An 11,366-nucleotide genomic window follows, 5' to 3' on the forward strand; every position below is an offset into this window, starting at 1 on the left:
GCGGCGTTCGTCGCAATTGAGTTTTTTGGGCGGTGTGTCAATACCGGTGGAGTGCTGGAGTTGGGCAGCGCTCTCCATTCTCAATGCTTCCTCCTCTGCTCTTCACGCTGTCCCGTCTGCGCTCTGATCCAAAGCGCCGAATGAGGCGCCAAAAAGAATCGTAAGGAGGTCGGTCACGTTCGTTTGAGTACGCGAACTTTTCTTTACTCACCGTTGGCGGTGGAGTGTATGGCTCCGCAAGTGAAAGTGCTGTCATCTTCTGGACAGAAGGCCCGGGTGCCGCCTCCCCGGTCGCCATGGTAGCAAAGGACAGAGTTCAGGTTGGGGCTATTCCATCGCTCGTTAGGCGTTCCCTCAAGAAGGGCTCATTTTGGCAAGTGTGTAAATTGTCACGACGCAGGGCGATGTGAACCACTGCGTTTTCCGTAGCATGACAGTGAATCCACAATACAACCCCTGGAAGCACCGGATTCCACGCAAACAGTGCAACAACCCTCCAGCCATCCATCCACTTTCCCATCCGCTTTATCCTCACAAGTGTCGTGGGGGGTGCTGGAGAGCCTGTCCCAGCCGTCTTTGGGCAGTAGGCGGGGGATACCCTGAACCGGTTGCCAGCCAATTGCAGGGCAACCGGTTCAGTGCAACAACCCATTTCCAAAAATATTAGAACAGTACTCCTGGTCTTTATCCTCTGCAAAGAGCCACAAATATTTGTGGCGCACTGAGATATATAGACACACACACACACATATATAGCCGCCGCGACCCTTGTGAGGATGAAGCGGTTCAGAAAATGGATGGACATATGGATACACACACGCACACACACACACACACACACACACACACACACACACACACACACACACACACACACACACGCCTTTGCAGCAGCGCTTTGACAAAAGGGAAATGGCCCGTTCAAACATTTGTCAAGAAGACAACAAGGACGGTGGCCCTCCCTGCTGGTCTCGTCGCTCTAGTCGGTGTGACTGTCCGCTAAAGTAGGTCTGGCCGCACTGTGTGAGTGACTTTGGAGTGCCGGGATGACCCGAGAGCCCCCGGTGGGGGGCAGGGGGGAGGCACAGAAGGAAATGGCCGAGTGATGGAAAATGAAATGTGGCCGCTTGAGTGTCAAAGAGGCTGGAGGCCGGATGGCTGCGCGTATTCGACAGGCAAAATGAAAATGTCAGGTGCTCACCGCCGGAAAAAACTGTCGACAGCCTCTGCATGTCCAAAGACGAAGAAATGTTTTCACTTTGCAATTTGTTCCCATGACTTTCTCGCCGTGCATCCGAATGTCAATAGTGAGTGAGTGGGCGGTCGATGGCATCTTCTCCAAGGCTTTTCTTCTCTTTTCTTTTTTTAAACGGACGCTTGCTCATGTCACCGGAGCGTGGCATCGACCTTTTCGAATCACGATCAAGCATCGTCCATAAAGGCTTGCAATCCTCATGGTCGATGCCATCTTCTCCAAGTCTTTTCTTTTTTTAAACGGACACTTGCTCATGTCACCGGAGCGTGGCATCGACCTTTTTGGCGACCCAGAGAGCTCACCGTGAGCGCCGAAGAGCTCCCAACGATCCCGTCTGCCTCGTTCCCGCACTCCTCAGCGCCAGCTTGCTTCAAGCTTGGAAGTTGAAAGTTCCTCCTCAAATCGGCGGCCTCATTTCCTTGGTGTTTTTTTTTTTTTTTGAATGACTCCCTAAGGACATGCCACATTTTGTCAATGTTTTGACTTGCTCAGAGAGACCCTCCACTTCTGGAGAACTTGAAGTCAGGCGTTATGGCGTCCAAATGAAATCTCCCGTTCAGGGCATTTCTTTCTTTTCTTTTTTTTTTTTTTTTCCTCATTTCCTTGGTGGTTTTTTTTTTTTTTTTTTGACTCCCCAAGGACATGCCACATTTTGTCAAAGTTTTTTGACTTGCTCAGAGAGACGCTCCATTTCTGGAGAACTTGAAGTCAGCCGTTATGGCGTCCAAATGAAATCTCCCATTCAGGGCATTTCTTTCTTTTTTTTTTTTTTCCCCTCCACCAGTGTTGTGTTTTTCATCCATTTTGCTGCTTCGAGAAAAAGCAATTGAACATCCAACGATTTCTCCCACCCGCGCAGGTTGCCCTTCACGTGGCGTCGTCAGCGTGCGGCGCCGGCGGAAGGGAGCGTTGACCGTCCTGGCCAAGGTTTTTTTTTTTTACATTTGTAGCCCGCAGATGCACCGGGTGTCAAATTCTCTTGATTCGTACGGCAACGAGTCATAACAGTTGATTTCTTTCTTTTTTTGGGGAGGGGGCAATGACCCGGCCTCCGGCAGCAAATGCACGAGAAATGCGTGTTTTCTCATTTTTGGATGCGTCTGCATTCTCCTTCTTTGATGCAAATCCATTTGCCTCCGCTTTCTAGTACTTTGTGTTTTTGAGATTGCATCAGCGTCTCCGTTCCCCGCAATTGAATTTTATGCAAATGTGCGCCTCCAAAAGACGGCCCGAGTCCGGGGCTGGCAAGCAGCTCCCCCCTCCTTTTCAATTGGTCTTTTTCTTGGCTCCGATGTTTGCCCTCGCCTGTCGGGAGCCGTTCCGGGCCCGACTGCCTCCGCTGACGTTTTCTGGATTCTTTTCCGTACTCCCTGCGAATAATCGTGCCGTTTTGCTCCACATCTGGTCTGCCCTACCTCGAAGTCGCAAGTCCATCAGCAATGGAGCCCCCCCCCAATTCCCTCTGAGCGCAAAAAAGGCTCGTTGCCAGTCTCGGTTGTTTTGCGATGCAAATGGGGCCCTTGCATTCTTTTGTTGCGCTCGTTGCTCTCCCGCTCGAATGACATCTTCCAGTGTGACTCCTCACTTAAAGATTTGTTTTCCGCTCGTGTGAGGCGAGGCTCGTGATTCTTCTCGGCCAAACGAGTTATTGTTTGGCGAGGTGGGCAAAAATACAAAAGAACCACAGTGTTTCATTTGGAAGTCACAGAACAGACTACACTCTGTTAATCTTCTGGATGTGTTCTGTTTTTTTTTTTTTTTTTTGCTTTCCCAAAGGGTTACAGAGAGGACGGACAGTGACGGCAAGATGGCGCTCTCCGGGCCAAAACAAGAGGGACGCCGACATCTCGGCTCAGGTCGGTGAATTCATCATCTGCCTTTACGTCGGCGGCGCTTATGAAAAACGGTTTTCAAACGATTGGGCCGGTAAATTCACAAAAGTGGAGTTTGTGGAGCATTCGTGCGTTGAACATCAAGAGAGCATGCGTCTCTGTTCTCGACCAAATCGGTTTTCAACCAAAAATGTAGAGTTTTTTTTTTTTATGCCTCGGATTACGACCGAAAATTGGTTCTCGACCAAACTGAGCGCACTTGAATGCGCCACTTGACTCCTCTCGCCTTCCTTACACGAGGAAGTGACGCTTCCTCGGGTAGACGAGGAAGTGACGCTTCCTCGTGTAGCGTTCCATTGTAAGCAGACGTGTTCAAGAAAATTTTTTTTTTTTTTAAAGAGCGTGGTTTCGGGTTTCGAACAGCCTTCTGGAACGGATTATGGTCGAAAACTGAGGTCTGACTGTACTTGGAAAAGTCCGAAAGCCGCCGGATTGGACTCATGAGGTCATTTCAAAACAAGAGTTACTTGAGCGTCGAACAAGACACAAGATAAAGTAAAATAGGTCTCGGCTTTGAATGCACTCCCCTACCCAGAAAAAAAACAAAATCCAATTGGATTCCTATCCGTGCGCCAAATCACACGATTCTTTGCAGAGTGTTTCATAAGCTATTGGCTGCCCCCCGCACAAGACGATTGCGTTGCCGTCTGCCAGGAAAGGACACGAGACAATTGCGACATCTGTTGTCACTGATTGGACCCGCTCGGTCCATCTGCGCTGACTGTACTTGGAAAAGTCCGAAAGCCGCCGGATTGGACTCATGAGGTCATTTCAAAACAAGAGTTACTTGAGCGTCGAACAAGACACAAGATAAAGTAAAATAGGTCTCGGCTTTGAATGCACTCCCCTACCCAGAAAAAAACCAAAATTCCAATTGGATTCCTATCCGTGGCGCCAAATCACACGATTCTTTGCAGAGTGTTTCATAAGCTATTGGCTGCCCGCGCAAGACGATTGCGTTGCCGTCTGCCAGGAAAGGACACGAGACAATTGCGACATCTGTTGTCACTGATTGGACCCGCTCGGTCCATCTGCGACTTGTCCGGCTACAGAAGCATCCGCCTCATTTCTCAACATTTGGGAATTGGTGCTTTTTTTTGTTTGTTTTGTTTTTTTTTTTTCCAGCCCGGCCAGCCAACTCCGCCCAACTGTGTGATCCGCCGCGGTCGACACGCAGTCGGGCGAGCTCGCGGATGTTAAAGTTTAAAAACGCGGCTCGGTGCCGCGCTCTACGCACGTCACCGCTTGGCCCGACGACGGCCATCTTGGCAGTTCAGACTTTTGACACATGAGAAATCGTAAACGGCAGAGTGTGTTCATATACGCGAGATGCCAAAATGCGTCGCCACAAACCACACGTCGTCGATCTCTTTTCTTCTTTCGTTGCTCACGAGAATGTCACGGTCGGTTTGGTTGTTGGATTGACTGTGGTCTGTGACGACGCAAACAAGGAATAATGAGCAAAATATATCTCGCGTATCCCCAATCATGGACCCGTGCTACATCGATATCGAGTCAAGTCTTGCGCGTGAAACAGGTTTGTCTGCCCTTGTTTTCAGATTCAAAGACAGACTTCCTTTTTCCCCACCTTGCCGTTGCCCATTCAGCGCGCGCGCGCTTTGCCTCACCCCGTGCAACCGCCGCCGATCAGCGCGACCTTTGCCGCATCTTAATGCCAACCGTGACGGATATGAAATGCAGCGCAGGAAAACGGGTGAAATGGTAGCGCGCTCATCTGCGTGGCAGCGTCAGCATGCCGGCACGCATGCTAACGAGCGCACGCTCAAATGGCTGCGAGAGGAGACAACGGCGAGCGGCGTATTAAGCGGAGAGGCCGAGGAGTGGCCTCGTGTCATCGTCGCGTATGACTTCGCCGCAAGTCTCAACCTGCAAGTTTCAAGCGAGTCCCAAGCGACTCACTCGCCCACTGCCGAGTCGCTCGTGGAATTCCACCGTGCAAGTGACGTGCATGCAGAAAATGGAGAAAATGGTTTTCGGGTGCGGCTCCCGCAAGTCTGACTGCGATGCCTGCGGTGAACCACTTTTTCGGAGCCGCATTTGGGAAATGATGCGTTCGAAGAATCCACGGCGACGTTTTAAAATAGACTTGGAAATGGTATTTTTAGTTGACCTTTTCATCCGTTGAACGGCGCGAGTTATTTTTGCTCCCGTTCACAAACATTTTGCAACAAGAACACGCCTCATCTCTCTCTCTCTCTCTCTCTCGGACTTTCTTTCGGGAAAACAAAGCGAAGCGAGCCACGGGACGCCTTGGCTGGTTTCCGAGCGCCGATCGTCACACTGCGGGCGCATCGAGACGAAGGAGCCGCGCAACACGTGGCCTTCTTTCCTCTCTGGCTTTGTCTCCGTCTGGACTCGGGACAGCGACGTCGATTGAGCAACGTCGGCAGGAAGCCGTCATGCGATGGGCGCGCTTGCCAAGAAGCTCTCGCTCAGCCTTTCGCTCTTCAGCTTCAAATTCAAACTTTCGGGACGCGGCGTTCCCTTGACTTTGACTGACAAGCTCCAGTCAGCAAGCCGCATCGCTTGTATCTCGAATCGACTTTTTCCCCGTCCCGAATGCTCAATTGCACATGAAGCATTTGCTTTCATTTCAGCCGAAGCTTCAGCTGCAAAAGCTAAAGGTGGATTTCTAATTAATCTGATTGATCGTCGATTCATTTATTTCTTATGGTTGGGGGGAAAAAAAATACCTGGACATTGACGAAATAATTGCAGATGAAATTGCAATATTGAGGGGAGAGAACCAAAAGGATAAAACTGTGCCGCCGCCAATAAATGTTTATTTGCTCCCCCAAAGTTGTTTTCAGCTCCAGCACCTTTATTTGCGTGTCGTCGGGAGTTGCGGGTGGGAGTCACCTCGGAAACATCAACCGGACTTTTCCTGTCATGTTTCGTAAAAAGAAAAAAAAAAAAACCCAAAACGGACACACTTGAAATTTTGAAGCCTTCCCAAAGCCTCGGCGTGGCCTCGCTGTCCTCGTGTCTCGATGGGATGCGAAGCTTTTACAGCGGACATCTGTTTCCTTCCCTTCTGAGCATTATTGAGCAATAATACTTTGGCAAAGCGCTGCCCCATCTGGACACGCGCGCACGTTGCAAGCGACTTGACTTTCGAAAGGGGACATATATGGCCGGCCGGACGGACGGACGGATGACTTTTCACTCGTTTGTGTGCCAAGAATTGGCCAGATGGCACGTGGAAAAGTCGATTCGCTTTAGTGAACAAAAACCAACTGCCGTCGGAGAATCCGTTTTGATTTGAGCAAGCGAATCGTTTTAAGAGCGTCGCCTCCTCGCATCGTATCGTATCGTATAACTTGTTGTTTCTTTGAACGTCATCGTTTGGAGAGCTTCTGCGTGTTTTTGCATCCGAATGAACGAGAGCGACGGCTGTACCGCATCCGGGCCAACTGCAATCCCGCCGAATCGAGTCGAGTTCCATTTAAGAGATCGTTATGTCCTTGAATGCCATCGTACCCTCGAGAAAATGTCTTTTGGAAAGAGATGCAGATCCGTCTGTTCGTGGATCCATTTCGATTGGGAACTGCTCCAGATTGGCCCTCTTCCACCTCGGGCCCGCTGCGGCCCAAGTGAGCACCAGTGCTTCCTTTTCCCAACACCGAAATCGGCTCTCGCTCCGATGCTTTGGCCCCGATTGTTTGTCGGGCCGGACTTCGACACCAACTATGTCAGGGCCGCGGGGGACGGTGGGCGGGGTTATCCTGACGCTCGCAGACGTCGAAGAACAACTCCCCAGACACGCGGACGTTTTGCACCAAGGGTTGGGCGGTGAACAATTGCGTCCCACCAGAAGAGCGACGGCGGATGTGCCCGGATGGCACGCGATTTCCGACTCGCGGCCAGCCTCGTCATCATCGCCGATGATTTGGAAAGATCGAAGCGTTTGCTGATTGCAGGTCCTTGACTGTAATATACAACCTACAAGTGTCATCGATGCTCTGCTAAATCGCCTCGTAGATGCCAACTGCGCATTATTATGATGATTATTATTAATAGCGCAGGCGCTCTTGGGTTAACGTCAACGTAACATTCGGATGCGTTACGATGACGTCATGACGTCGCTTCTACTCGGCTCTTTGCCGGTTGAAAACCAAACACGTTCTTCTGAAGAATTTGTGACGCAACAACTAAGCCCAGGACCGAGTTTTGTGTTTTGGGCGGAAAAGGGGTCGATGATGTGGCAAAAAAGGAGGGCCCAAGCGAGCAGGCAGGCAAAACAGGAGCGATGAAATCGGGTCAAGTCATCATCCGCGGTCATGCCGCCATTCAGGAAATGGAACCGTTTTTACGAGACGGAGACAGAACGACTGCCGCTGCGTTTTGAAGGAGCTCATTTGGGCCACGTGCGACTTGTCCTCCCGCTCCCAAATGCCAAGCGAGCGCTGCTACTTGGCTGATTGCCAGCTTTTGTGCCCTCCAGCCAAGCGATCGTCTCACAGCACATCGCTTGAAGATGAAAGGGAGCTCGCCAAAATGTCTCTTTTGTCTTGCAAGCGATTGCTTTGTTGACTCGTAAGGAATGGGAACGGCGAGAGGGAAACCGGCGGCCTTTTGTGAGACGGCGAATTGCCATTGTCCGCTTTCCCGTGACGACGTTTGAGATCGGCGCTTTCAAAAAGCTTTTCATTGCAGTTTCATTTGACGGCGTCTGTTTGTTCTGCACCGATTTTGTGGTTGAATTGTCGGTGAAAGGGAGAAAGGCATCGAATGAGTTGTAAAGAAGCGCCGCGCTTGAGCTCCGAGAGGCCCGGGAATGAACGCTTTTCATTCCGCCAATGGGATGGCGTCCAAGGGACAGATGGTGTCCGCCGAGGACCAAAGTGATGCGGGATGAAGTCTTTTTCGTGGGGTTCAGCAGGATCCATGAGTACGTTCATCACGAGGCAACCGTCTTTAAAAGAATACAAAGACATTTCAAGTCCCTTTTGGAGAGAGAGAGAGAGAGAGAGCGCGCCAAATGCACGAGCAATCGACAACACAAACATTTTGTTCGGTGTAAGACTGATGTCTCTGTGTGACAGCACAAAAACCGTTTTGCTCCCCCTCTCAAATTCAACAACTTGTCTTCACACAATAAATGTTCACTCGTCACGCCCACGGACGCACGGTACAAAATGAAGCCATCTCTTTCCGTCGGCATAAAAAGCAGGACTACAGCGGGTGGTTTCTGCCAAAACGAGACTGCTCCGCGGTAGTTGCTCTTTTTGTTTTTCGAGCCCTGTGCGCCACTTCCAGAAAGGCGTCGACGGTCTTTCTGTAACTCTTGCCGCCTTTTCGCACCTCTGTTGCAACCGACGGATGACTCAGCTCAGCGGGCACCTCCCCCCGGGGGAGGGGGGGGTACATCCTCTTTCAAATGATCGCCGCAATGTCGGTTCAGCTTGGAACTGACAACTTCCTGTCAGGCTATCAAAAGCAGAACCGTGCCTTCCGTAGCTCAATCATTGTCATGCAGGACGACGCTTGATTCCGCGCTGCAAAAAAATACAGTTGAAGCTCCAGCTGCCATGAGGAGAAAGAGAGAAAAACATCTAGTGTGGCCACCGCTGTCCCCTGAGCCCAAACCGACTGAGAACTCGTGTGTGGGAGGCATCTGTCCAACATTGGTTCCGTTCAATAAAAGGCCAATGATTGGCGACGCCAGTGTGATCGTTGATGCTCAAAATGCGCTGTATCGCCGGTACCTAGACGAGAGAGCACAGTTGGTAGTGGGAGGCTTCGTGGTGGGCAAACGCCATGACGTTATCAACAAACCCCACTCATGTTTGAAGCCATCGATCCGAAATGCGTGCCGTAGGGTTGCGGACCTGCCGCGTGGGCGCCGTAAATCGGCTTTTTTCAGTTTTCCACTTGCTCTTCCGAGCGGGACTTGGGACTTGGGAAGCAGGATCAGGTGGCGCCATGGAAGCATTCCGAGGTATTCCGTCCTCACGGATTTGGATTTGTGTCTGATTTCAGTCGGGCGCTATCGGGTAGTGGTCGGCGACGTTAGCGGGCTTGCGCCAGCGCCGAAGCGGAATCGGAATTTGCGACTGTCCTTTTGCTTTCCAAAAGAACGACGGCGTAGCCAGATTGAATTGGTCGCCGCGGCAGTCAGTCCGGACTCCTGACCGCGGTCAAAGGTCAAAGGTCTTCGAAAAGAGCAACGGTGGAGCAGTTGTGGTCCGCTCCAAAGGTATTCCAGAAGAATCGTGTTGCATTGACAGGCAAACATGCAGTCCTGACATCATAAAGGACGCAATACTTTGCGTCCATCCCGACCCGTCTTCTCTTCAAATGGCAAGTCGACCCGCCATTTATGCCGGATGAGAAAAATGCGAACACGTACGGCGACCGATTGCTCTCTCGGCTCGTTTTCCCCAAGTGGAAAGTTCACAGGCGTCCGTTTTACGAGGAAGAATGATCGAGGTCGTCTTTTGCTGTTCCCCTTTCCCGGTTTTTATTTGCTGTGCGGGGGGGTACGGGGGTAGGCGGGGCTTGTGAGAAGCGGGCGAGAGCAATGTTGACCTAAATGTGGCTCTCATTAAGATGGCCTGCACACGAGGCTTGCAGCGGGGCATACAAGCCCCCCCAGGCCTCTCCCCCCCGCCCCCACACTTTCATCCTTCTCCCATTCAGTCTGTGGCCTCAATATGATGTGTTTGTTTTGTATCTTGATCTTACTACTCCCATTTTTTTTTCATGGACGGGGGGCATTTTGTGTGTGAAGAAAAAGTTCCTTTGCAGCCGGCCTGCAAAAAAAAAAAATAATAATGCACGCTTTCCTTTGAAGATTCGTGAACATCCTATTTCGTATTTTTTTCTGTTTGTCAAGATTGAGGACCCCCCCCCCCCCCCAACCACCCACCCTCGCTGCCTTTTCTAAAGCAACTCTCGCCATGTCAGGCACACATTTCGCACATGTAGCAGGTTGGCGAACGCATTTTTGTATTGCGTTGAGCAAAAAAGTGGAAAAACAATTACCGAAGGAATGAAAGTGCTTCAAACATGAATGCACTGAGCAGGAAATGATGATGAAGCAAACAGAAGGAATGCGACCGCTTATGGAATACCAATTTTGGCCACACTTTAGTTACGCTCGGGTTACACGTGGTGGAGTGTCGAGGCACGACTTGAAAGGGAGAAAGAAAGAAAGAAAGAAAAAAAAAAAGACAGGCGTGTACTAAAGCAAAGGAAAAAGGTACACAATCGGGGCAGGGGGAGGGGGGACAAGCGAAATAGTAACTGAACAAAGCCTGGGGAAGAAATCCAAAGTCCAAGTCACAAGAAACAGCCAAATAGTCGCGGGGACGCGGCGAGGACGACAAACGAGCCACGCAGCCAACAAGGAACAAAGCGAAATGGCCGCTAACAGGGATGGCCTGACTTGGTGCCGCTTCTCCATCTTTTCACGCGCAGCTTCAAAAACGAGTTGAACGGAGTCGCAACCTTTGCCGACTCCTTCAGCTTCAGTCCGGATCACGAGGTCCGAGCGGGACGGCAAATACGGGGCCGAACAGAGGAAAAGCACGGCGCGCGACCGCAGCCGCTTTGATGAACGACGGTCCGACGAGCCGAGTGACTGCTGGTTTCTCGAAAGGCCGACGCGTCAAGACAGGCCGTCGGGAAAACAAAAGCCACCCGCGTTTGCGGCTTCAGCGCTGTCCCCTGGGAATTGCGCCTGGCCCGCTCAGATAAGGACGCGCGGCTCCTTCGGCGTGCCCCCCCCCACCTCCCCTTTCGGAATCTGTCCTCATAAGCGGCCGCTCCCTCGCAAGCCCGCGTCAGAGCGGAGGCGCTCGCGGCCTCAGAGGTGAGCGTGAAGGGATGAAGAAAAACCAAGGTGCGCACTGGTCCAAATCGGCGGCTGAAAAATGCCGGCGGGCGCGGGAGAGCCGCCAAGTCGGCCTCTAATCCGCCGGCTCCATCCCCCGCCTGCAGCCGACGGCGAAGCTTAAGTAGCTCCTAATGGCCAAGACGCTTCCTTGCCCGCGAAGCCCGAGCCGAGGTGAGCGAGGGAGCCGCGATGTCACGAAGCGGGCCGAGCGGCCGTCAGAAAAATTGCCGCGTTTCGACTCCAAGGGGGACGCGGCGCTCGCCGCCGCCACGCCCTTTGCGTGCCGTACAATCAATTGAGCTTTCAAATGAAAACAAGAGCGATTCGTTTCACCGGCATGGGGGTCACGAGAGAAGGG

The 11,366-nt window shown here is 51.7% G+C and overlaps 1 protein-coding gene across 1 annotated transcript in view; it reads left to right on the forward strand.

The window, feature by feature from the left end:
• Positions 1-11,366, forward strand: part of adam19a (ADAM metallopeptidase domain 19a) — a 40,120-nt gene that overhangs the window by 2,106 nt on the left and 26,648 nt on the right. Inside the window, exon 2 of the mRNA XM_019858210.1 lies at positions 3,032-3,111. Coding sequence (XP_019713769.1) covers positions 3,032-3,111 — 80 coding nt within the window. The remainder of the gene's footprint in view (positions 1-3,031; positions 3,112-11,366) is intronic.

This window comes from Hippocampus comes, unplaced genomic scaffold, assembly GCF_001891065.2.
Source record: "Hippocampus comes isolate QL1 unplaced genomic scaffold, H_comes_QL1_v1.1 scaffold48, whole genome shotgun sequence".
NCBI lineage: Eukaryota > Metazoa > Chordata > Actinopteri > Syngnathiformes > Syngnathidae > Hippocampus > Hippocampus comes.